Source organism: Sparus aurata, chromosome 11, assembly GCF_900880675.1.
Source record: "Sparus aurata chromosome 11, fSpaAur1.1, whole genome shotgun sequence".
NCBI classification, from domain to species: domain Eukaryota; kingdom Metazoa; phylum Chordata; class Actinopteri; order Spariformes; family Sparidae; genus Sparus; species Sparus aurata.
The window spans coordinates 22,617,046-22,643,656 of record NC_044197.1 but is presented as its reverse complement, the minus strand read 5'-3'; the positions used below and the strand labels follow the sequence as shown (position 1 = coordinate 22,643,656).

The following is a 26,611-nucleotide window of genomic DNA, read 5'->3' as shown; positions in this document are numbered from 1 at the left end:
GGCAATTATCCACCTCTGTAAAAATGTTTTCTGTTCTTTGCAGGGACCTCAATACTGGAGATTTGAAAATGACGTTTTGGACAGCGGCTATCCAAAAGTAATTACAACAGGCTTTGATGGGCTTCGTGGTCACATCACAGCTGCTCTGTCTGTGCCTCAGTACCAGAGGAGGAGAGAGTCAGTGTACTTCTTCAAGAGAGGTGATGAACCGCTGTGCTCCTTGTATTTATTTACTTATTCCTTTCGGTGTTAAACACAATTTTTATTTCCATTAATTAAATACAACTAATGCTAATATGAATTCATGAACGCACTCTGATATTGACTCTCGACTGGTTCTTCCAGGTGGATTGGTCCAAAAATACTCATACCAGTTTGGCACCAGTCCGACATGTGGCAGGAAACCCCAGTACTCCATTTACACAGTCCGCAACCGAGTGGTTCGTCAAGCAGGTACTTCAAGAAAAAAAGAATACTTTAAACTTCGTTTTAACAGATTTTTATGTTAGATTCTCAACTGTGTGGTCCTTTATAAATGTAATGAGCGTACTGGGTGTTTGCTAGACTCGAGTAAACATGTTTTATTTGAGCTAGAACACATGAAGTTCTCTGAAAAAGTGAGTCATGCTTTTGTGAGGGTGAGAGGGGCAGCAAGGTCCAGGTTGTAAATGATTTCCAAGTGGAAATAAATTGCCTGTGTGCCATTTATGGGGCTGCAACTGCTGTAGGTTGTGAAGTTTAACAGAAAAATGTCAATGGTAAAATAAAAACAAAGGAATATATAAACCATAACATCAACGGTTTGATTCTAGTTTCTTCACTGGGACCTGTCGTCAACATCCGGACGTCTTGGAGAGGTTTCCCCTCAACCATCACAGCTGCTGTGTCCATCCCAAGCAACAGGGAGCCAGAGGGATACAAATACTATGTCTTCTCAAGATGTAAGTCATCAATACATACTTCAACATCATTCTAGTACTGAGGATCTTTGTTGGGAAAAACAAGACAGTTTCTAGCACTTCAAGACTTAAATTTATTAAGATCATTATAGAAAGAAAACCTCCTTGCCTTGTTTTGGTTCCCCCACACACCCTGGTTTAAAAGCACTGCTTGCTATGGAATTCCCTTCAAGTTACAGAACTGAAAGAGAAGTGTTGTTTATTGGTTAAATATCACTTTGTTCATAGCAAGATTAATATCTTCAAAAGAACAAAGCTGGTCTGCCTGCAGTAAGACTTCTGTTACCCTCATTCACATCATGTCTGTGAACCCTAACAAGGACCATGTGTATCTGGGTGTGTGTCAGGGTGGGGTTGGAGATGAGGCAGATGTAAAGGCCATTAAGGGTGGTGTCCATCCACCTATGGCTCAAGTTTAATATGGAAAAACCAGAGTAAAAGTTTCCATTTTAATGATGATACCTATAGTCTGAAGAATACTGTGGTTCCTGTCTGAGTAAAACATGTCACTCCGTTTGAAGCGAACAGGAAATGTGTCAGGTCTGTTCAGTCGTTTATGTCATTGAAGAGACAGCTCTTAAAGTCCATGTAATGCTATGGCCAAGTTAAAAGTTGTTTATGCCAAAATCAGGTTCACTAAAATGGAAACTGGCATGTCGATGGGCAAAGAGTACATCCTAAATGCTACACAGCATAAATTAACATGCTTAATGATCTGATTAAAAAAAAAAAAATGTTCTGTTTCTTTTGCAGCCAAATCCTACAACGTGAGGATGGACGGTGAACGTCCTGTCATCGCTGCCCCTGCAGCCAACACGTCACCGCAGAGCAACAACGTCTTCAAGTGCCCAAAGAAAGTCTGATTCAAGAAGTGTTTTTCATAGTTTTAAAGTTTATTAAATTCTTCGTAAAACACACCGCTTCAGCATGGACTGATAACGAAAAGATACTTTACACGCACATTAAAAAAACAAAAGCAAACACAGAAAAAAACAACAGGCTTCAGAACAACTGAACATTATCAAGGCTAAATAACAAAATTTCAAAACTCTGATTGGAAATGTGATTCTGATGGGAAAGTTCTCCTGTTATGGTTGTCAAGTTTTCTCATTAGTGCCTCATCTTGCAAATCTTCTCCCATGTATGCCCCGAGAGGGAAATCCCTGACCTGTTGAGATATAAAATGCTTTTTTTATAAACAAAGCCCCTATACTGATGTAAAAACTCTGTACAGTGGCTGTATAAAATCTGTATAAAAAGTATAAAACAACATTAAACTGGATTATGATACAACATGCATCAAATGCTTTGACTGCTAATCAAAATTAAGCAAATGCAACGTGAGCTCACAAACAGTTGCCAAAAACACAAGTTGGAGACGTAAAGACACCTCAACATTAAGTTGATTTTTTCAGGCATGAAACAACTTACTACAAGAGGAATATATTCTATTATATATTGCAAAAGGGTTTTTTTCTGTTTTTTACAAGTCTGAAATAAACTGGAAATCTGTAATTGTGTGTCTGATTTACAATAAAAATGTCAGTATTGTTGTCAACCTGTGTGGAAATTGAATGTAAATTGGAATTACACATTGTAAAACTGTCAAAGATAAATCAATAAAACTGTCCAATGTGATACAACTGGGTCTATGCAACTGACTTTTTTAAGAACTTGAAAATGAAGGAAGACACATGAGGAATGAAATTGTGGAACATGGTCAGCGCCTTGAACCATCGAGGGAACAGGGCACCAGACATGCTACTGATTTTGATGCAAAGATTTTGAGCAGACTTTATTGACAGTGATATGCAGAATTGGGCCTCATTCATGAATAAAATGTGTGGGATATGTCAATATTTGTTTGGGTTTAAGGAGCATTCCTTCAACGTGAGTATAGTGTATTCAGAAAATGTGTCCAAGTTGAGATTTTTAACCAAAAGTTTGACCGTTTACAGTCAGCTCTATACGTTGCGCACTGGCAGTTTGTAGGTCTGGGGCGGAGACACATACACAAAACAAAAAGGCAACATTACTGGTCAGAAGGAGAAACACACAGAAAAACAAACCAATTTTGTTCGACACAAATATGACAACACTGACCTTTTCAAAAAGATGGTTGAACAAATGAAAGAGGGAAACTACAATGAGTATGCTGTGATCAGGAAAACGAGTGGAATATTACATTTTTCAATTCATTCAATCAATTTCAATAGCTAATAGTTTAGTAGAAATGGTGCTTTTTTGGAATAAGGGCAAAAACTGGAACATTATGTGCATGTTAATGTAGTCATTGTCAAATAAACAGAGCTGATCAACATTTCTTTCTATGAGATCACAAAGAGCCACACAGCTGTGATGGCCCCTTTCTGTTGATGCAGCTTGTAACCCTGCAGATTTTAGTTTTTCTGTTTTTAATATTTTCCTACCATTGTTTTTTTTATTATTTGGATTGACTAAGACTGTATTGGAGCATAACTTTGTTAGGGTTAGGGTTAGATATGACATATCTATCATCATACCTAATAGCACAACACAAGCAAATATTTACAAAACATTTGTGACACTTTAGCGAGAAATAGAAAATGTTGTGATATTTTTGTGATTGCACCTCTTTCTACCACCCCCTTGTCGTATTGACCTGAAAATGAACCATGAATTAGATAGGCACAATGCAATCATGCGCCTGAAACTTTTCACAGTAAAGAGCAGTATAAGCTCATTACCACCCAAATCATGTACTGTGCCTTCATAAGTTACCTCCTCTCTTCATGCGGCCACCGCGGTTTTCTGGCCAGCGCTGCAGCTGTCTGCTGGGTCTGGGTCTAGAGGATTTGGGTGGAGCACAGCTTGTATCTAGAAAAAAACAATGCAGAACTGAACATTAATAAAGATATCAAAGGATAGAAATAAAATGAAATTCACAGCAGGATTTACTCTGTACCTGCAGAGCTGGAGGAAGGCTCCTGGCTGGTGGAGGGGAGGTTGGCCTTGTCAGACGGCTGGCTTGGCTCCTCTATATCCCCCTGTGAGAGCCCTGGCTCCACTGACACCTCAGCGCTGGACCTGAAATAAACAAACACACAACATGCATAAATTCTGATCAAATTATATACTTTTGCCGTCTTAAATACATGAAAGCAAGATCACAAAAACCACAATATGCTGTTTTTCAATCAGCTATTGGTATAAACAGAAGAGAGAAGCAGAAAGGGTCACATTTCATGTCAGGCATGTTTGCTTAGTAATAATAACAGTAATAACAATAATAATAATAATGATAATAATAATGAATGCCAGCTGACAAGAGCCCCAGATATCTGAATTCTAGCAGTAGCCAAAAGAAACACATTGAGCAGGAGGAGTGAGCCTCACCTATCAGTGTCTGGCTCCAGGAAGACGTCGTCTCTCTCCTCCCCTGTGCCGGCTGCTCCTGGCACAACCAGGCCTGGTGTGGATGTGCTCACCATGGGAACAGACTGAGAGGCGTGCTCAGTGGTGTCAGACTGAGCCACCTCTGAGAAGACTGTTACTGGAAGAGGAGAACATAAAAACAAGATAAACTCACTGATTTCATTGTAGCATCTGATGGCACTCCCACATTAGCTGAATGATTATTTTCAGAAACTGTGCTGATGAAAAGGGTGGGTGTGTGAACAAATGGAACAGGTCCCATCATATCAGACTGATGGAGAGACAGGTACCTGGTGCTGCAACTTGTAACGGTGTAGTGGGAACGCTGCGCCCACCAGACTCCTCTTCGTGAGTTGCTAAAAACAAGGGGCTTTCATACATCCCAAGACCTGAAACCAGGAGAGAAAAGGCTTTAATATTTTGTGAAAAAAACCTCATCATTCCGTAGTAGCTGCAGCTGGTAGGGTGTTTAATGTGGCAGTGGGGTTACCTCCTTGTGAAGCGAGCTGTCCCAGGTCAGAGTGTGAGGATGAGGTGGTCTGGGGCATGTCATCTGAAGGACCGAACCTGAAGCGAGGCACGCCAGCTACTTGGGGAGAACTGAAACAAACAACACAGTCAGGTTGTGCTCTCGATCAACAGAATAATAACAGTTCCAGGTACTTTAGGCTCCTTCAGCCACTTTTTCTGATTCTTTGAAGAACACAGAAATATGAACTAAATCCTCTGACTCTATAAAATTCGAAAAAAGGTATATGCCCTAGATATATGATATGGTATGGTATATGATAATCTGAGTCACCTAATATCTGTCTTTTGTTGCACAGTTGAGAGCTGGTATTCTGTGGTCACTGATGTCTGTTGATCCAAACATTTCGTGGGCTGTATAAAGAATGAGTCCCATTTTCTTTGGTCCATACAATATATCACAATCTAAGAAATGGCTCCTCAAAATCCTGAAATATTCTGGTGTTCAAATGAATAAAACTGGAATGGCTTTTTGAGAAAAATGTTATGTTTCCAAGTTTGCCAACTTTGTCTCAAAAGCCTAAAAAAGAATGCAAGACAGATTGTATAATTAGTATTTAATTTTGATTTAGGAGTCCAGCTAAATCACTTGAGTGATGGTCTGAAGATTGTATTGTGAAAGACACTTTCTACTGGCTGTTTCTCTGTTGTTTGACAATGTATATTCTGTACTATAGTCCTGGTTTGTTTGGATTTATAGCCTCATTTCTTCCTGTTTGCAGGGCCCTACTATAGAAAGGTTATTCATACATTCTCAAAGATATAGAAGTTCTACATTTTAGTTATACTTCAAACTAAAAGTAACGTTAAAAGAAGGAACAAAATCATGTCATCTCTGCAGTACTTTTTCCCCACAAAATAATAAGAAATGTATTATTAGACTAAACAATTAAATCAATAATGTTAGGCACAACTGATGGTTTTGTTACTAATAAACTTGGCATTTCAAATGTTTCACTGGAGTTCTGACTCATACTTGATGTGCATGTGTGAGAGACTTACTGGATGGCCTGATCAAAACCATCAGAGCGGTGTGGCACCACCAGAGTGGGAGTGCTGGGAACCATCCTGTCGTCTTCATCGAAGAAGTGCTGCTGCTGACAGAGAGAGAGAGAGGCAGAAAGTGTTGGATGCAAATGTGTGCAGATACACAGAAACACAGGGGTTAAAGTGTGTAAATAATGAAATGACCACATAATTATGAGGTGATATTATTGCCACTTACAGCGCTGCCAGACACTCCAGGAGTGAGCTGAGGGACTCGACGAACAGGGATACGCTGTGAATGTACATGTCACACAATTAATCAAGCAATGCTTGTGATCTAGATGTGGAAATGACATTAAAAAGGTTAATACTGTGACACGTACACTTATATTTTCCTTACTAAGGACATACTACTCTTCATACCTGAACCTGAGCAGGTGGTCCCAGTTCTGATGTCTGGGCAGGGTGGATGTTCAGACGAGGGGGCAGCTGATGTGTTGGTCTACGTGGCGACTGGGGCATCCTTGTACCAGAGCTTGTGATTGGTTGTTCTGTAGAGAAGGCTTCCATTGTGCTGCCCTCGACTAGAACAACATTTGACAGGCTCAAATCAACAGATGTCCATTTGTCAGAATCCAACTAACACACCATTTAGTATATCATCTATAGCTTCTATAATTTATAGAGGTGTAAATCGCAACTTTCATCAAGATATTATATCGATTCTTTGAACAATGATATGATATTCTCTGACATCACAAAGTCTGCCACGATACGATTCCTCTCCTATTTGATAAGGGAATTGCAATTGATTTGAGATGATATCGTATACCCATCTAACACAATTGGTTACATTTAGAAACAACATGTTTAGAAAGGAGTTGTGCAGAGATGGAAACAGTGACACATACAGGCCATGGGAATTTCAAAATAAAGCTTTATCTTAACAATGTTTCACTTTGAACTGATGCTACTGGATCATTGATCACTGAACTGACACATCGATCCGGATTGATTTATTGTTATAAACCTAATAACTAAGACACTTGGAAGATTTTTAACAGCACAAATCATGTTTAAGGTCAAAAACAGATTTGAAAGCATCCACTAGATGATAAAAATGGAAGTACACATGCTTTGAGAGGAATGTGCATGTTGAAACTAACTCATGTTAAAAACCAAACCGAATTTATGGAACAAACGGAGCAACGGATGTGTGGTACACTTTGTCAGTTAAGTGTGTTGGTGTGTATCATTAGATTTTTTTCAACAATTTGAGGTAAAAATATAGAAAAAAAGCAACTGAGAACAAATGATTACTCCCCAAAAAAAACAGGACAGACCAATAATTCTAAGTGTTGCTCTAATGTAATATAGGGCCTCAAAATTACTTCAATAATTTTATTCATTTTGAAAGTGAAGCAACCTTTGTGCCTTTTTTGACCTTTATTTTGGCTACCACTTCTACAACTCTTCCCTTCAGACAGACAACAACATATTACTTCTTCTGCAGTCATCATGAAGAGTCAGATATCTAATTTCATGTGGAGAGTCTGAGGTGGATATATGCATGTGCACTGTGTAAGTGACAAAGTTTCCTGGATCTTACAGCTGGGTGTCTGGGAATCTGCTGGTCTCTGGGTGGAGTCAGACGCCCCCAGACTCTCCTCTGTCTCCGTGCCCGGGTCTGTTACATCAGCTCCCTGAGAAAAAAAACAACAAAAAGAAGTTGTGAGGAAAATGGGTGGAAGAAAAAGGAAAAACACGGGCAAAAGTTGAAACGGGGACAAATAAAAAACGATTTAAAGTGAGAGAAAAAAATCTGAAGAGGAGCAGCACAGGACAATGGGAGTTGGGTCAAATCAGAGGAATCAGGTTATGGGATGGTTTCCACACAAAATAGTTGCCAAGTATATATGCAGAACCCCACATACAGATTATGTTTAATTTCTCACTTTCTGGAACACATGGAAATTTTACATTCACATGTTGCTGGCTCAGCTTGTCTCAATTTGACTCGGCATGTGAGCTCAGTGCAGAAGGGATTTGCATTTCCTTTACAACAAACGACCCACTTGTAGCTCCGTCTTTAATGACGCATTTGTCGTTGTAGTGGTGTTAGGAGTGGATGTAAATACCCGACTAGACTAGGTAATGGAAAAAGGAAAAGGTAAAGGAAATGTTGAGTTTCACTGACAGTAATTAAACACGTGATGAAACAGGAAAATAAAGCAGATCAATGAAAGTAAAAAAACAGGGACGCAGGAGGGAAACTGAACTTAAAACCAGAGATTCAGTTAGAAGCTAGTTTGTACAAAGAGCTGAAAGCACAGAAATGGGGAGTCTTCTTCTTCGGTCTCATGCACAAACATGGCCCTCGTGATAATTACACACACTTGTTTGAAGGGGAACACGGGTCCCCATTGAATGGCCCCGGTTGCAAGACATCACCACAGCCCATCTGGGGCTCAGGGCTATTACTGAGCATCCATACACAATCTACATTGACAAGTTTAACAAAATTATGTAAAATCGCTTGTTCACACTTTTAGGGTCCTCTCTCACTGCAAGGATAAGAAAAACAACGCGTGGAAACTAATAATCATTGAATCATGAAGGCCTCATGGATACAAAAAGAAAATTATAGGTCCCATGATGTTCAGGGCCTTATAAAGTGAGCACACTGCTCTAACATGTAATTCTGATGAAGGCTTCACACAGTGACTCAGTAGATTTGTCAGCCCAATGACTACAAGTACATTTCACCCAAAACATCAACACATTACGTGATTCTGTGTCCGTTTCTGACCTGGGCTGCCGTCTGAGTCTGTTTTTTGGGAGAAACGCCAGATTTAAAATTGAAGTTTAAATTCAATCATAAGGCGAACTAAATAATTTCAGCATAATTATCTTAATCATGTGATAATTGCTGAACCCATCGGCCTTATATTTAACTTTAACTTTACCCAAGAAGCAGCTTTCATGGTTGCGAAGAATTTGCAATTTTTGAAAAGACCCATTTTACGGACTGCTCTGTGCGTTGACTGCTGACCCATTACACCTCTTGCAGCTGCTTGTGTTCAATGCATGCTTCCATTTGGTGGCCATGTTTGTGTTGGCAGATCCTTTACTGACATTTTTACTTTGATACTAACATTTAACATGGTGTTTTAGAACCTGTATATCGTCTCACATTCATTTCAGTACTCTCATGCATACATGCTCCACACACAGTCTGCCCTGCACTCCCTGTTGCTCAACCACACGACCTAGTTAGTCACTTCACCTAGTTATGGTTCCATTAAAAAAGCTACACCATTAAAACTACTGACTGATTGATCAACTTGTTACAATGCAATGTTTTGTTGGGAAACCCTGGGTCCTGTCATTCATGTGGATGCCACTTGACACTAACCACCCATCCTAACAGCCCCTCATAGCAAAGGCAGTCTCCCCAGGTCTCCAGATTCAGGGAAAGTCACTCACTTGTGGCAGAGTTGACACCCACAGTTAATTGCTTTGCAATAAACTCAGGTCACTGCTGAAGCTGGTATGGCTTTCAAACACTGCCCTCAAAAGTAATCCATTTAAAAACACTGGACAGTGGTTTCCTCACCCCACACTTCAAACAACTTTCACAGATTACAAGTGAAAGACCGTTTACTGCCCCTTTGCAGACGCTAACTCATGCCACTGAACATGTGCAACCAAGACTCGAGTAAAAAGGTAAACAACTAAAGTCAATACACAGCTTTCACACAGACAGAAAGTTACGACACACGGCTAAACAGTGACGGTTAAATGAGACTGTGGAAAAAGCGAGCGCGCAAGCTGGAAATGCTACGTTTCCATAGAAAATCCCAATGCTATGTAAATCCCTGACGTAAAGCGTGGGAAGGGGATAATGGGGCATACTGGATGTGAGCTGTGTAGGCAAGGACGAATACAAGGTCAAAGTTTTAACGTTAAGTACATTATGTGTCAAAGCTAAGCAAACCTCTGTGTCGTCTCCTTCGTAAGCCTCGTTGCCGTCCCCACTCCCCTCATTGCTGTCCTCTCCTTCCTCCCCCATCTCTCCGTCGTCTTCCTCCTCGTCCTCTTCATCTTCCTCCTCCTCTTCCTCATCTTCTTCTTCTTCTTCTTCTTCCTCATCATAGTCCTGAAGTGAGTGTTGTTCATAGTATTAGTGGCAGGAAAACCAAATGACTTTTGAAAGACACAATCTGCAACAGGTGTCATGTGTCGCTTTATTTATTGCCCTTTTAAATGCTCAACAGAAACACTCTACCTGCTCTTCTTCCTCTTCCTCCTCCTCTTCCTGGTCTTCCTCACTCTCCGTGTCTGTTACTATGACGATTACTTCCCGCTCCAGCTGGTCAGGGGTGTCACTTTGGCTCAAGGTAACTTCTTGGTCCATTGCAACAGACTGTGAGGCTGTACCCTCATCTCCTTCCTCCAGTGCAGGAAACTCCTCTGTCTGCAGGGCAAAACAATAGGCACTATAAAAAAACTGACGTTCTACTCATTCATTCTCTTTTGAAAACATCACATGCTCAATAAATGTGTGATACACACTGTATAGGTATTACCTGTAGGCAACAGGTATTTAGCACATTAATTCTGCTGTAACTACCCTGGCCTCTAACACTAAATTAACTTGTTCTTTCCCTGATTAGATTTAATAGGACTTCGTGGCAAATCTGTAAGTAATAGAGATTTCAAACAAAACAAACATTTTGCAAACAAAAAACAAACATGCAGCTGTCCATAACTCTTGTGGCATAAAGAGGATTAACTGTTTTTTGCAATGGCAGTTGAGAATCCAATGTAAAAGAAGAACTTGCAGCATATGTGGCCACTCTGAAAAGTAATAGAGAAAATAAATGAATGGAGGTGATGACCAACCTGACTTGCTTCTGCACCGTCACTGTCAGTTGGCACCACCCCCTCAGCCTCAGCGCTGTCCTCCACCAACACCTCCTCCTAAGAAGAACACACACAATCTTCATTACACCCAAAACTTAACTGTGCCAGTTTCAGATCATCAAGAATATTCAAAACAAATATAACATCTTCTTTGCAACTCCCTTCCTCACCTCAGGACCGACTCTCTGGATGATGCGCAGCTTCTTGGGTATAGGAGCCCTGGAGGCGTCCTCCTGTGTGGTTTCTGTGTCAGTGACCATGGTGGTGCTCTCTTCCTCCTCACGAGGCCTCTTGGACATGGAGGAGGTTCCTGGTGTTGCTGAAACTAGAGATGATACATATGACTTTTGCTTAGACTTCTCTCTGATACTGAGGAAAAAGAAAACAGTAAGTAATAAATAGACTGGAAACTGAAAGGGTGGCTGTCTGTATCAGCAATTATTGGTTAATATGAAGCAGCAAAAAAGCCAGACTTGTTCCCCAACTTGTATGACACAATTCCATAAATTCTTTAGAGATTAAATAAACATCTCCTATCTTAATATCATACAATTAAAAACGTTTTATAATTTTGACATGCTGTTCCATATAAATAGCTTAACTTCAGTTCTCACCAGTCCCAAACACAGAGGAGGTGGAGGATGTTGAAGGCCATTCCACCTGCGAGCTCGGTGTTGCCTCAATGACCACAGGAGGTGGCTCCTGATTGGCTGGCTCTGCATGGCTCACGCTCTGTTGCTGAGTTGGTTGGACGAATGCTGTTGCCTGTGTCTGGGTCTGCTGCACAGTCAGCATGGGGCTGGCCATCGTGGTCTGGACGTTGGGACTGGCAGAGCGCACCGAGCCGCTGGCACTGCCGTACACAGTCACATGCTCCACTGGGGGGCCATCAGTGGACTGCATGGCTGTGGAGGAGAACAGATTTAGCTTTTATTGAGCCTGTAGCTGCAATAATTTGACTAAATGCACACATTTTAGGGATTTGGTTTTCTGTATGTCTGAAGCTTTGCAGTGTCTTACCTTCTTGGGTCTCCACCTGTGTGGTGGGCATGACAGTAGCTGTGGGTGTTGGGGTGGGTACAGTAGCTGGGGTGATCATTGGCCTGATGCTTGCTCTTGGAGTGGGTTTGTTCCCTGGATTGACAGGCTGCTTGCTGGCTGTAGCCACGACAGGTGTTGGCTTAATGTTGGCAGTTGGAGGCTCAGATGTGCTGGCACTGACAGAGACAAAGATCAGGACATGAATATTGACTCTAAAATAACATGCATTCAATATAAGAGATACCTGGACAAGTCAAAGCAAGTGTTTAAAGAGCATCCAGAACTGTAGGTGAGAAATATGATCCGTTCACTTCTATAAACCAATACTGTACTGCAGTGAATTTTAAAAACAATAAGCCGTTTTAATGGTGTGTATCATACCTGCCCCTGTCTGCAGCTGGGGTGGTCTTCAGACTGATCTGCCTCTGTTCTGTGCTCCTCTGCTGCTCCTGGGTCTGAAAATCAGGACAAAAAGCAAAGTCATAATGAAGATCAACAAGACGTCAAGAGTAATGATACTTTAGTTTAATCAAAATAGCAAAAATGTCACTTGACATTCTTTTTAGACATCGGGAAGCGGCCATTCTCTGATATTTTATCAGTACAATGCCCAATTAAGAAGCATCTAGGACCAAACCCTTCATGATCTATGTCTCTTAGAACAAAACCTGTAAAATTAAAACTAAATTTTGCATTGATGAAAAAAAAATAATAATAATAATCCCGTTTTACCATACTTTTGTACAGTGAAAGCATTATTTTTAGGAAGATGTCTTGGTCAACATCTGACTGCATGCAACATGGTTCCTCAGATCTTTTAGATGCGACTATAATCATCTAGGTTTGTTTAGTTAAGTCAAACATGGGCTAAATGTTTTATCTTCCCCACTGCATTGTGTTCAACTTCAGCTGACAGCATTCAGTCAAAAACTAAAATGCCTGGCTTGTGAAAACTATAAAGCAGACTCTGACCTTGCTGGGACCTGCCTCAGGTGGCTCATCTCTCTGCTCTTGTCTCTCCTGTTGGCCTCGCAAATCTCTCAGCTCTCTCTCCTGCCGACTCAGACGGCCCTCGTATTGAGACTTGAGAGCACTCACTCGCACCTCCAGCTCCTCGCGCTGTTGCTTTAGTTCATCATTTTCCTTCTGAAGCTGGTCTTTGGAGGCTGGACATAGATTGAGGTTTCGAAATGTTAGGGCTGAGATTCAAATGTAAATAAAAAGCACAACTACAATACTGCTAGAAAAATTATAATTTTTTCACTGGACAATTTGATGTAATATGAGGGACAACCACTCACCTATAAGCTGATTGATCTTCTGCTTGGCAAAAACGATGGCCTTCCTGGTCTTCTCCTCCTTCTCAGTCATCTGCTGTCTCAGCGCATCTTCCTGAGAAACTTTATCCTGCAGATCCTGCCTGAGCCTGGTCAGCTCTGCCTGCAGCCTGGAGGTCTGTTCCTGGGCATTACGCGCCTCAGTCTCACGCTCTGTAATCACCTGTCACGGATCAAGAAGACATGATACAAATGAATATCTGTGTACAGAAACAACAAACTTATTAGTTATAGCACCGCCTATATACCACCTTTTTTATGAATATCTTTTGCAGTGAAGTAAACTGTTAAACTGTGACATGATCTTGTGAACTGATAACAGAATGCTAAGAAAAACACTACTGTAACTACAAAGGGGACATTTTGGCTGAAATTTGTGGTGTTTAACCTTGTTGATGTTCTCAAGCTGTCCTTCCAGCTCTCTGGTCTTTGCTTCAGCCTGGCTCAGAGAATCTCTGAGGCTCTGCAGCTCCTGAACTGATGCTTGACGAGCCTCCTCTTCTTGGGATGGGCCTGCTGCAGCCTCAGCAACCATCTAGGGGAAACGCAGTATAAAAGATTAATTATGCTAAAAACAGCATAACAGGGGTGGCTTTAAGTCACTAGTCAAAATATACTGAAACATACAACTGTGAACTTTTTGTTGAAAGACTAAGGCTGTAAGAATAACAGCTACTGATCTCTCACCTTGTCATGTTCCACTTTGAGTTCATCGTATTGAGTTTTGTAGCGCCGTCCAATCTTCTTGACCTGGGTGATAGTTCGCACCTTCTCCTGGAGTTCCTGGTTCTTGGTCTCAGCTTCCTTCTTCAGCGTATTTCTCTCATCAGTTACCTTACTTATATTTTCACGCAAGTTCTGCATCTGGCTTTGGAGGGATGTGGTCAGATTACTGGTCCTTGAGGAAGAGAAAAGACAAGGTTGTGAAAATATAGTGGCAGAAAAGAACCAGTCAGAATGGGGGGGAGAAAATGTCATCACATATGCTGCTCGATAAAAATTCAGTGGATAAATCATTCATAAACTCTCACCTTACAGCCTCTGCTTTAAGTCTGGAGTTTTCCTCATTGAGCTGCTGAATGCGTTTGAGGTGGGCCTCCTTCTCTAAGTGTAGACGTTTGTACTCTTCTGGATCTGAATCTTTTTGCTGGCTCACCAAATGCTAAAAGAACACGAGAAGAAGTTGTTCTTTTTATTTGTTATGTTTTATCATTTTACAACGGTAACACCCACCTACTTTTCTTCATAAGATATAAAGTAGCAAAACATCTACTTTCCCGATCACACATGTATTTTTCCCCCACAGAGTTCAATGTTTTGTAATTTTCTATCTAGTCCTTTCACAAACCTGAGTACGAGCTTTCCAGCGCTTGATCTCCTCTTCCAGTATCTTCTTCTCTGCTTGCAGCATGCCACTCTTCTCACTCAGCTCAGAGTTAGCCTGCTGCAGTGGCATGATGTCTGACTCAAGCTTTTGTAGCTGAAACACACAGAAGGTGAGCTGAAATGTCTGGATTTGAGAGTTAACCCAGGAGTACTTCTCAAAAACGTCAACAGCTTCTAATACCATGATAACGGAGTAAATCCAGAGTATATTATAGGAGCAGATATCATATGATATCACTAAAATCCCATTTTTTATTATTCTTTTTAAAAGATACCTTAGCTTGGGTTAGCTGCAGTTCTTGCTCACTCTTGTCCTTCTCCTCTCTCAGCATCTTGTTGGTCTCCATCAGGATGCTCATCGTCTCTGTCTTCTTCATCAGCTCATCATGCTGAGCCAGTGTCTTCGCTGTCACCTGAGTAAGAATATCATTAGCTTTTAATCCAGGTTTGAGTCCTATTACCCAGATTAGACTTGTATAAACAAATGTCCTCTTATTGTTATCATTGATTAAATTGCCCTTGACCTCTTGACCTGAGGAAAGCGAGCAAACTGTCCAAGAAAGGAGATTCTCAATTTTCCTTCAGTCAAGCAACTCAATTAACTGGTATAAAAAAATAAATACAAACATCCAAGTCTGCCAGCTAGCTTGTTCACTACACCTGCAATGCTACATTATGACCTTGTTGAAAAAAAAGTGTTGTCAACAACGTTATTGGTAAGAGTGGGATCAGTGTGTACAAACACATACCTGCATCCGGTCCTTTGAGGCACTCAAGCTGTCCTGCACCTCCTTCAGCTCTCGTTCCAGATGCTCCACCCTCAGACGGTAACGCAAACTCTCCCCCTGAGCAACTTCAAAACGAGACTCTGCAATCTCCTTCTCCCGACGAACAAACCTGCGATAGAGAACAATAAGGATATCAAAAATAGTGACGAACACGGAAGGACATTTTTTAAAATATATTTAAATTTACAAGTACAAGAAGGGAAGAAGATGCTTTACCTGAGAATCTCTAGGACTTGGTCTTGAGATTTGCCCTCCTCAGACAGCGAGATGCCCATTGAACTTTCACTGGCAGCACGTTGCAAATTGTCAGCCATCTTGCTGCTCATCGTCTGGATCTGCTCATGTAGGAGGGTGTTCTGCCTCTGCAACTCCTCATTGCGACTCTCCATCTTGGATGTCTCCTCCTGTGATATGAAAAGAGAAATTGCAATGGAAATGTTATTACTTTAATTTATATTAAAGATAAATGATAAACATGAACAAAGAAACTGAACGAAATAATTATAACTCCTTAAAATATGATCAAATTCAATGTCCCTGATAGAAATGTCTCATAATATGCATATTTACTGTGAAAGATGTTCCTATAATTTTGAAAACTCCATCTTATTATATCTAATCCTGTCTGGTCATCACCTATACGTGCATCATTCTCCTTAACAACTAACCTTGAGGATCTTCTCCTGCTCCTCCCAGGAGACCCTTGCCTCCAGCAGCTCAGCACTGATCCTTTGGGCTCTCTCCTCCAGCTGGTGTCTGAGCTCGACGGCCTGCAGGGCCTGAGCCTTAGCAGCCTGCAGGGCCTCTACGTCTGCAGCATGCAGCATCATCTCACGCTCATACTTATCTTGTGCTTCAGCTGCCAGCTTCGCCTGGGTAAAAACAACAAAAAAACAATTTGCTATCGTCCTGAGGTGTTAAAGTTAAAGCATGTAATCGCACTTGCCCTTTGTTTGCCATTGGAAAGCCTGATAGGAGATAATTAAATGTCATTCGATCGTTTTCATTGCCTGATCCATCTTAACATGTGGTTGGCAGTTTTACTAGATGTTTAAGCGATATAGAAACGGCTGTTTTTCACATTACCTGATGTTTCACCTTGCTTTGTGATCACCCAAAGGGATGCTGAGTGAGGAGATCTAAGCTGATTTTAAAGACCTCTGCTCCCGTTGGAATAACCTTTTATTTCTAAGATGTATAACTAGTTGTACAGAGATATTTGATGAAATCCATATTAAAAATTTCAGTGTGTAAAATGTGCACATGAGGAAATATGTTGTGGATTTTTGACGTTTTTTTCTGGAGGAACTTTCTTTTAAAAGTTACTAGAAAACAGGAAATGAAATAGTGATCGTATATGTTGATTTCAATTACATTAAGAGGCGATTGAGCCTTGAACCTGTAACATTCCCATAAAATAAGAAATGTTCATTGTAATATGTAAATTTTATACGAGCTGCTTACCTGCTCTTGGCTGTCCTTTAGAGCCTGCTGCTGGTGGTTTTCAGCTACCGCCACTTGCTGTAGCACTGACTGGTGATCTGCCTGGGCACTGCTCAGTTTTCTCCTCAGACCATTTATCTAAAATGAGGTATGATGACAAATGAAACTGAACATCAGAAACACCTCTCACAAGCTGAAATTTGTTGCAGGTGTGAACTAAATTTTAAAGGAGATTGACAGCATTTGGAATCACTATGTATAAAAATAGGTTAAAATGTGTGATGTAATATACCTGCTCCTCCAGAGAGGCCTGGGCTCTCCTCTTCTGCTCCTCTAACTCCTGCTTCTCTTTCGCCGCTTCTAGAAGCTTCTCCTCCAGCCTGCGATGCTGCTGCTCAGCCTCCTTCATACGAGCTTCAATGGATGAGCGTGCTTGCTCTGTTACCTGGATAAAAAGAAAAATAAACATTTATTACATTTCAATCATATCATTCAAAATTCCAAACAGTGTAATTATATCCCAAATGTTTTTCAAAGTTAAAAGCTAAGACATATGTAACTAATTGCCAAATATATTGTGAAACTTTCAAACAAAATTTAAAATCAGTGCTAAACAAAAGATCAAAAGGGATTCAGGTGAAAATTTTACATTTTGGCTTGTTTTAAATCAAACATTTAACTGTGCATATTTGGGAAAGTCAGATTTCTAACTAACACAAACCACATTTACTATGAGGTGAGAATTTTATTTTAAAAACCTAGTACAACAACCATTAAGTAATTGCTTAATTGGCAGGAGGCACGCTGACAACTTCTGTCAACTGAACATTATATTATGAATACCTGGTAGACAGATGCACAAGGAAACTAAATCATGCAATAAAAAGTAATGATATAATGAATTTCCACACTTTGGCACTTAATGTCAGATAATTACCACGGATGTGTAAATATGATACAGGTTTGCCTGCTTCCCACGTAATTGCTCACAGAAGTATTTATCAATTTTAATCGTTTTTGTGGTTGCGGTCAATAGCTTTGACTGAGACATGGCATGCTGACAGGCAGTTTTTGCTGGGTTTTTTTGCACCTGTTTCTCTCTGTCCAGGGACTCCTCCAGGCTCTGAGCCATGGCTCTGTACTGCTCCATGCTGGAGGTGACAGCCCTGAGGTTCTCTGCCAGCTCCTCTGCTCTGGTTTCAGCAAGCCGCAGGCGACCCTGTAGGTCCTCTCTGTCATGATCTGAACCCTGCAGGCCTAAAAACCAGGACGAAGCAGTGCCAGAGGTAAGTAATGAAATTTGACAACAGAACAATCAGTATCTGCTTATAGAGGGGAGGGAGGATGGATTGTGGATAAATGAAAACACCATTACATTGTTATGAGTCTGTGCTTAAAAACCACAAACATCTAAAGAGTGTGGCTTCAATAACTCATTGGCTTTTTTATTTGATCTGTCTCATATAAACTTTACAAAGAAGTTAGTGAGACCATAGCATCTTCGCATATATATTTTAAAAATAAAAAGTAGGTCAAGTATGAAACTGGGTCAGTCGAGAAAACAAAAGGACAGAACTTTAGGCAATTTACTTGTCTTATTAGCATCCCAAAATGCAAAGTAGCATGTAAATGGTTAGTGTTGCACACAATAATAAACACAGACAGAGACTTTACAAGATGCTTTAAATAATTTAAGTTTCAAAAACATTAACCTAGGTATTGTTTTTTTGAGGTCATGGTATTTAATGAGAACCGGGGAAAGCACGATGAGTTTAGGCCTGTGCATGCATGGAATACTAGGTGTATTGTGATGTTGTGTTACGTTCTTCTACGTTTGTGCTAACCTCTGAGAATAGGTGTAGAGGGGGAGCTGAGGGGATGACGAGCTTCGCTGCTGCCTTGCTGCAGCCTGAGGGTGTTGAGCTCCAACTCGGCAGTGTTCAGCAGCTCCTTGGTCTTCTGTTGTAAGGCCACCTGTGTCTCCAGCTGCCTCTTTGCATCCATCAATTGGATCTGTGCATGATTAAAATGATGTTGTATGATAAACAAAATATCAGATGTCTGTTCCATTTGATCTATATTCACGAGATGGATGGGACCAGGCATGGATCCTTCTTTTTTTCCCCAATAATAAAGAAGGTGTGTTTCAAGATTAAATAAGGTGGTAAATTGTTCTTCAAAGACAGGACACAGTATTGATTTATTAGTACTCGACAACAGCTTTTACTAAGGCAGATGTCATTTGGGACAAACATCCTTGAATAATGGTGGAAACAAGATAGATAAGAAAGTGTTTCTTACCTCCTGGTTTCTGCTGAGCAGGTGGCGCTGCTCTACCTCATTCTCTAGCCTCTTCTGCAGCTGGGCGATCTCACGTTCCTGCTTCTCCAACTGGCTATTTAGACGCTGACGTGTATCAGTCTCCGAACGCTCAAGAGTGGCCTAAAAGAAGGCAGCAGTTATGACTTTGTGTTTATGCGAGTTTGACACAATGTGCAAGAAATATCACACGTATGGATTACCTGAATAGTCTGGAGGTTGGTCAGAAGCAGGTTCTGGGTCTGTTGTTGGCCAAGGATTGTCTCCTTCTCCTGATTCAGCCTGGACTCCACCAGCTTCAGCATGTCTCTTTCCTTACGCAGGCTCTCAACGTGGCCCTAAGAGACAGGAAGAGATAAGACAAGAAGGCTCAGTCTTAAAGGCAAATAAAACAAACTTTGAATTAAACACCTTGAAAAGGTTGTTGTAATGAATACAAACCTCAGCCATGGCCACTTTCTCTTTGGCAGCTCTCAGATCCTCATTTAAAGTGTGAATGGTTTGCTCATGCTTCTGTGCAGCAGCAGCCATCTTCTGTTCTTTCTCTCTAAGGGAAGCAATCTCTTTCCTGTAGCTCTCAACGTTGTCCTGCAGCATCTCATACCTGATGTTTTTGGGGTTTTTTTTTAATACAGAGACATCCTTCTAAGTGAAATATGTACTCTCAAAAACAGACTATGGGATGAGTAAACTAGAAAATTCAATGAAGGTGAAGAGTTGCATAAGAATAGTGATTTTTTTTTTTTAATGCAAGCTGTTGCTGCTCATGTTTTTTACACTAACCTCTTGGAAGCAAACTCTAGCTGGGTGGATATCTTGGCATTCTGGGAGTGTAGGTCAGAAAGCTGCTCCTGGTGCTTTTCATTCTGCTCCCCCAGCGCTTTGTCACTCTCCACACGCTCCTTCTTATAAGTGGAGAATACCTCCTGCAACTGCAGATGCAACCAGACAGAATTTGTTTAATGTTAACACAGTTATAGTTATTTTCTAATCAGAGAAATACAATTTTTAACCGGTGACAAACAGATGTTATACCAGGCTTTGACCCATTCCTATGAGAGTGATGCCGAGTGTTTTCAATCACATAAACCTACATCCTTTTCAGTTGAGCTTTTCTTTTTTTAAATTTGTGCTCTTGGCACTGTTGCACTCTTAAACATAACTCAACTTAATTCACATAAATCTCTTAATAAAGACACATTGCCATCTAGTGGCAGAGGTCACAAGTGAATACATACATAAATACAGTTCTACAGACAGCCCTGCTATTGACAACTGAAGCTAAGGGAGTAGATAATTTAAACTGCTGGGATTATTACACACACACAGACACACACACACACACACACACACACACACACACACACACTAAAAATACGTTTTATATCTAGATCTGATGTATATTTGCCGTTGGCAGCTGCAGTAAAAATTGTGAAAATATCAGTTTAAATGCTGTCTGCAGTGTGCAAACACGGCACTCACCTGTCGCAAAGCTGCCTTGGCCTCCAATGCTTCAGTTGACTCTGTTGCCATGGAGACAAGTGCAGTGGGTGTTCCAGCGGCTGGAATGGATGAAGGTGAGCGTCGGGGGGTCGAGGTCAGGGAGAACTCCTCAGGTGGTGCACCTTCAGAAAAAACACACTAAGTTCAGTCAAATATGAAAAATCACAGCAATGTATCAGAGCAATTTGTGCTGCTGACCGAAACCAAACAATGCTTTGTACTATAAGTGAAGCAGCTAACTATGCAAGCACAGGATGTCATGTATTCTGTCAACAGAATGTAATCTGGTTCCTCTCATGTCTGTTACCTTGCTGTGGGAAGCTGACTCCAGTTGCCTGAGCCAGCAGCACACGGTACATGTCCCTTTGCCTGGCGATGGACTCAGTCATTTTAACCTGTTGGCTGCGTTGGTCTTTCAGGGACTCCAGCTCAGTCTGGGCTTTGTTCAAACTCTGCTCCAGTTCACCACGCCTGTAACAATTCAGACTTCTTAGCCCAACTGACAGTTTAAAGGCTTTAGTTACTATATAATAATGGATTTATGAATACAACATTGGGTTGTTTTAAAGCTTGCCATGGTTGATCTTAAGCATGTCTTTCCTCACACAAAAAAATTGTCTGAGTCAGCACACATTTTAACATACTTATTGCCAGTGGCCTCAAACTCCTCCTTCTCCTGGGCATCGCTGAGCTCTCTAAGGGCCACCAGAAGACGCTGGTTCTGCTTCTGTAGTTCTTCTACACTGCGGAAGGTCACCAGGTGTTGGCTGATGACCTCTGATGTGCTGCTGACGTCGGCTGAGCTCAACTCCTCCTCATGAACAACATGGTTTCCGCGAGCCTCTTCCAGCTCGATCAGCAGCACACGCACCTGAGAAAAAAGTCAAAGGATGGAAAATATAAAAATAAAAATGTTGAGGAATCTGGTAATGCATTTTTTACAGAGATTATCTTAACTGGAGGAAAAAAGGTGAAAACCCACCTGCTGGGCCATGTCTACCAGCTGCAGTTCACACCTCTGGTTGTCCCTCTCCATAACTGAGGAGCGCTTGTTAGCTTCATCAGCCTCCTTCTGCAGACGGTGCACCTCCTGAAGTAAACACACATTAAAAAATAAAATAAAATAAAAAATACTTATTGTAGTATTATTAAAAACATTTTTCTCTACTAAGCAGTATTTATTAATATTATCATACCCATTGCGGTCCACTGAGGAATGTATTTATCCATTCATCATACTAACCCTAAAATTTGCACTTATGCATGTAATGACCAATACAACATAAATTAATCTATGATGGAGGAAAAGCAGAAATGTAACTTAATACAATCTTGTCCTTTCTGCATTACTCACCTTAACAGCCTGCTCCAGCTTGGCAGAAAGACTAGCCACTGACTTCTGCATGCGCTCGTGTTCGTCCCTTTGCCGTTTGAGGATGGGGGCTTTTGCTTCCACTTCCTGCACAATGTCATCCAGGTACTTGTTGGCCCGTTTGTTCTCCAATCGCTCCAACTGCAGCTGCTCTTGGCTCTCCAAATATGCGGTGTACAACTGAAAATACAGATTACACTAAACAAGACAGCCCAAAAGGGAAACAACTTTGCTCTGCTAAGTTAGTTTAACACTGTTTACCAAGTAGCACAAGTAAGTCAATTACAACTAGAGAATATCGCTTAACAGCCCCATAACTGCGCATTCCAAATGAAACCGTCCTACAATGAGGTATTTCCAAATCAAAACCAAACCGAGTTTCATCTGAACTTGGTCTACCAACTACACTGCATCCTGTACTGTAGCAGTCAATTGCAGCGCATCAATATCAAACCAACCACATTTCCAAATTCTACTAGTTTCTAATTAAGTGATTTTGGTGTTTAAATCAGTTGCACATACCTCTGTCAGCTTCATGCCAGGCTTGATCTTGGATACAGCAGCCGCTGTTGGAGACATTGTTGTCATTTGCTCCTCTGTGAGCACAGATGTACCAACAGGGCCTGGACATTCAAAAGGTAGAGAAGAGATCACCTTTTAAAAGTTGTTGATTTAAGAGAAGCAAAGAATTTTCTTTACTTTAAATCCAAGAGTCACATTAAGAATGACCACAATGTAAAAAAGCGCAATGAAGGCACAAATCACTCCAACAAACCTCTGAGTTTAGAACTTGACAGCAACTCATTGGCATTGTCCAACTCTTTCTCAAGAACCTGGATCCTCTCCTTTAGCTCAGCAACACTCTTGTCTGTGGCGCCATTCATCTCCTGCACCTTCTCCTCAAGGGCCTTGTTGGCTGAGGCAGAAGAAGTACACAGGACAACCATCAGCAAATAGCAATAACTAGAAAATACATTAGCAGTTAAACCACTAAACAGTAGTGGTCATAGTGTGATAGCCTCGCACCTTCTCCAGCATCCTTAAGCAGTTTATGCAGCTCTTCCACTGCCCGACTCAGCTCCTCACTTTTTGCCTCAGAATCTGCTGCTGCTCCCTGTCACCACAACCACAGGGTTAGTGTACGTAAAATACTGGCAATGAAACTTAAATGTAACAGCAAATAATTTCTTAGTCATAGCAGATATAAAGCATTTATGTCAAACCACAGATGAAAGAAATATGCAGCATTAATTTTGTCATCAGTGACATGTTTGGAAAAGGAAAAATGTGTATCTGTGCTGCGTCACTGCAGTAAGTGTTCAACCAAAATTCTACCTGAAGGCAGATGATTGAAGTTTATGAGAGTCCTGGCTGGTACTACATTACTGTCTTCACATACATGGAAGGTGATTTTAGATGTTCAAATAAATAAAATCAAAAAGTTATAGCCCTAACCCTAAAATCTCATCAAATCACAAATGCGAGAACTTATTTGGTAAACTTGAATATTTTAAGTGATACTTTATGGACTGAAATTCATCAATGGGAGTAAATTCTTTGGTGGTAAAAAGTAAGGCATCAAATTTTTGTCATAGCCCTACCTTGTATAGATTGGAAAGTTTAATGTTGGCATTCAGCTCATTTCTGAACTTTTTCTCCATGGTGACTTGCTGTTCCTTGGCCTAGAATGAGTGAAAATCAAGTCATATTGCAGAATATATAGTACAGGAAAAAATGAAATTATTATTTCTGTGTAAATGAAGATGGATTGAAAAATTGGGATGGGCTGTGAGAAATACCACACACATACTTCTTTTAGTTTGCTGACCAACTCCTCACTCTGTCTCTGGTGGTTTTCATTTGAAGTCTTCAAACTGCTCACTTGGTCTTGGAGTCTTTTTAACTGAAATTCAATAGGAAGGAAACTTAAGTAAAGACCATAAGAGACATTGGTAATCATTCATAACTGAAGAAAGAATTTAAATTAACTCAGTACATAAAAAAGGACAGTATAGTAAAATATTGTTTAGTAAGTAAGTGATGTCCTTCAACAAAATGAAATACTGTTGTGCAATGTTTTCTATTGATCCATTCAACCATCATAGCTTTATTCCTCCATGTCATTTGACATTATAAGCAACAAGAGACATGCCTCATCTTCTTTGTTTTCAAGGTTGCACTTCAGTTCCAGGATCTCGTTTCCTTTCTGTCGGGACAGGGACAACAGCTCCTCACTCTTAGCCTTCAGCTCCTCATTCAGCCAAGATGTTTGGCCGTGCAGCAGCTCCTTCTCTTGTTCCATTCGCTTCTCCTTGTACTGTAAAGGCAAAACAAAACAACTTAACTCAGAGACTTGTTAAAAGGGAACATGCTGACTTTAGTAGGCGGTTATAGTAGTTTACAAAGTCACTCCACAGAAAAGTCTAATGTTAAGATATTTTAAAAATCACAGTAACAATGACAAGAAAGCTCACTTTAATGTTGACTTCAGCTGCTTCAAGTTCATCCAACTTCATCTGCAGGGCCATTTTAGAGGTGTTGACTTCAACCAATTTATCGTTGAGTTGTCTGAGGTCATCTAGAGGAGCAACAGAAATAACATGAGTGCCATGAGGAAGAGAGTTAGTATTTACAGACAGAAACAAAAAGAAAAAGCTTTCACAAATGTCTAAAGTCTAATTAATCTATCCATACCATTTAGATGCTCCAATTCCAAGGATCTTCTCTCCAGTGTTCGCACAAGCTCTCGCTTTTCTGTCTCCAGTTCCTCTTTGGTTTTTGTAAGCAAAGTCTAAACACATGAAAAAAAATTTACCATAGGGATTACAAACACAACTTTCAAATGGAGTGTTTCCTACAGACTATATGTGAAAATTTGGAGACAACAATATAACCATTCAGTGAGTTCAACTATAAATTTAATTAAAGTTAGTCCATTCTTGAACATGGAGTTATAGCATTTCCAATACATGTTTCACTCCATGTATGCCAATAGGAAATTCAAAGAATCACCTTATATAACCAAATACAAAACAACAAAAACAATGATGGATGCTTTCTATATGCTCTAGGAGACACTTTGTGTTGACAAATGTTTCTTAAAACTGTTGTGTGGACCGTCGTTTGTGTTGACAGAGGCTTGATAAAATCTAAAAAATGAAGCAAACAAATGTAGGCAAGTCTTAACATCTTAAATATATACAGCGATAGAACTGTACTAAAGTTAGCGGACAAGTTCATTGAGTGTAGACATCATCCATACTGCAACTATTATAGCAGCACCACTAATTACAAGCAAGTCATCACTATTAGGGTGGCTGCAACTAAGGATTTTTTTCATTATCAATTCATCTGCCAATTATTTCCTCAACTCATAATTCAATCATTTAGCCTATCAAAGATCAAAACATTTGATAAAAGCTTGTCACAATTTTCCAGTGGTGTCGTCTATTTATTTATTTTGTCCAACCCTGTCCAACATTTACCAGCATAAAGGACAAAAAACAACAGTAACATTAAAGAAGCTTGAACCAGCAAATGCTGGACTTTTTGTTTGAAAAATGACTTAAACAATGAATCGATTTTCAAAATAGCTGGCAACTAATTGTACAGTATTTTGATTGAGTTAGTGATTCATTATTAAAGCTCTGATCACTACAGTTAACATAGTCTGTGTTAATTTGTTAATACAACGTTTGTAAAACGGCAGCAAACATTAACACAGAATATAACCACACAGTAATATGACTGAAACAAATGCCTTACCTTCTCTGATGATAGCTTCTCTTGAGAGGATTCATATTCCCTGTTCTTCTCACGCACAGTTTTAAGTTCATCGTCTGAATCGGAGGGGTTTATAGAAAGTAAACAGCATGAAGTAATACAACCCAGACGAGCTGAGTCAAGCTGTAATGTTACAGTACGTTTAGTTACTCTTACCAAGCTTGGTGAACTCCTCTTTGACTTTAAGATGTTCTTGAGTCTGGGACAAAAACGCCTCCTGACATTGAGCGAGCTGCTTCACTTTTTCAAAGAAGTGTTGTTCTGTAGGAAGGTTAGCAGAAACACAAACATTAAACATTAGGACAGTTAGCTGGATACCGCTACTTCCTGCAGCTTTTTACTCTCCAATGTAAACTTGTTTATGTTAATACTCGCTGATAGCATGTAAGTTAGGTTAGCTGAAGCTAGCACTAGCAACATATCGTGGTGGATGATAGCCGGCAATTTGACCTAACGTCAGTTTAATACACACTCTGTTAGCCACTGATAAATAATGACACTCTTAACAATTTAACGTAGGGGGGTAGTAGGTTTAAAGTTAAATTATGACGTTTAACTTTGCCCCGTTAACCGACATGTGTGCGTGATGAGCAAAGCAAAACACTTTAGCACCGCTAACTATCAACATTCCAGGCTTCATCTTACCGCTGTCAACCCGAAATTGTTCCTGTTGTGCTTTCAGAGAATCGATTTCATATTGCTGATCCGAAAGAATCCTCTCCAGTTTGTTTTGAACTGTTTTTGGTAACTTAGATATCTCGGAGCTCTCCAGCTCCTGCAGCAGCAGTGCCGCCATTTTTGCGACAACAGCACTATGACGCTACG

The 26,611-nt window shown here is 40.5% G+C and overlaps 2 protein-coding genes across 4 annotated transcripts in view; one reads left to right on the top strand and one right to left on the bottom strand.

The window, feature by feature from the left end:
• Positions 1-2,602, top strand: part of prg4b (proteoglycan 4b) — a 10,945-nt gene extending 8,343 nt beyond the window's left edge. For both annotated transcript variants that reach the window (XM_030433123.1, XM_030433124.1), the window contains 4 exons: positions 44-200; positions 346-453; positions 813-941; positions 1,713-2,602. In XM_030433123.1, the coding sequence (XP_030288983.1) occupies positions 44-200; positions 346-453; positions 813-941; positions 1,713-1,822 (504 nt within the window). In that variant the 3' untranslated portion in view covers positions 1,823-2,602. The remainder of the gene's footprint in view (positions 1-43; positions 201-345; positions 454-812; positions 942-1,712) is intronic.
• Positions 1,832-26,611, bottom strand: tprb (translocated promoter region b, nuclear basket protein). 2 transcript variants are annotated; one of them, XM_030433121.1, is made up of 51 exons: positions 26,432-26,611; positions 25,943-26,047; positions 25,769-25,842; positions 24,698-24,794; positions 24,478-24,581; positions 24,156-24,320; positions 23,814-23,906; positions 23,605-23,685; positions 23,030-23,117; positions 22,779-22,919; positions 22,526-22,626; positions 21,986-22,183; positions 21,614-21,721; positions 21,276-21,502; positions 20,939-21,102; positions 20,611-20,753; positions 19,912-20,060; positions 19,570-19,732; positions 19,332-19,466; positions 19,111-19,251; positions 18,654-18,822; positions 17,900-18,066; positions 17,102-17,254; positions 16,831-16,947; positions 16,035-16,238; positions 15,583-15,770; positions 15,328-15,475; positions 14,854-14,991; positions 14,541-14,672; positions 14,224-14,354; positions 13,880-14,090; positions 13,581-13,727; positions 13,157-13,355; positions 12,828-13,021; positions 12,237-12,310; positions 11,835-12,031; positions 11,429-11,719; positions 10,985-11,139; positions 10,794-10,871; positions 10,177-10,365; positions 9,886-10,047; positions 7,498-7,591; positions 6,312-6,472; positions 6,127-6,180; positions 5,904-5,998; positions 4,864-4,973; positions 4,664-4,762; positions 4,335-4,491; positions 3,904-4,025; positions 3,720-3,815; positions 1,832-2,127 (listed from the first exon to the last, which is right to left on the bottom strand). In XM_030433121.1, the coding sequence occupies exons 1-51, from the start codon at positions 26,580-26,582 to the stop codon at positions 2,078-2,080; spliced, it is 7,110 nt and encodes a 2,369-aa protein (XP_030288981.1). In that variant the 5' UTR covers positions 26,583-26,611; the 3' UTR covers positions 1,832-2,077. The 2 variants fall into 2 exon arrangements, with proteins under 2 accessions (XP_030288981.1, XP_030288982.1); XM_030433122.1 differs by having other exon boundaries at positions 5,904-5,995; positions 26,432-26,582.

Coding starts and splice junctions, on each gene's coding strand:
- tprb (XM_030433121.1), bottom strand. CDS start 26,582: ATGGCGGCACTGCTGCTGCAGGAGCTGGAGAGCTCCGAGATATCTAAG. Junction 19,252..19,331: donor CCAACCTCCAGACTATTCAG/GTAATCCATACG, acceptor GCCTTCTTTTAG/GCCACTCTTGAGCGTTCGGA. Junction 16,948..17,101: donor AGGCCTCTCTGGAGGAGCAG/GTATATTACATC, acceptor ACCTCATTTTAG/ATAAATGGTCTGAGGAGAAA.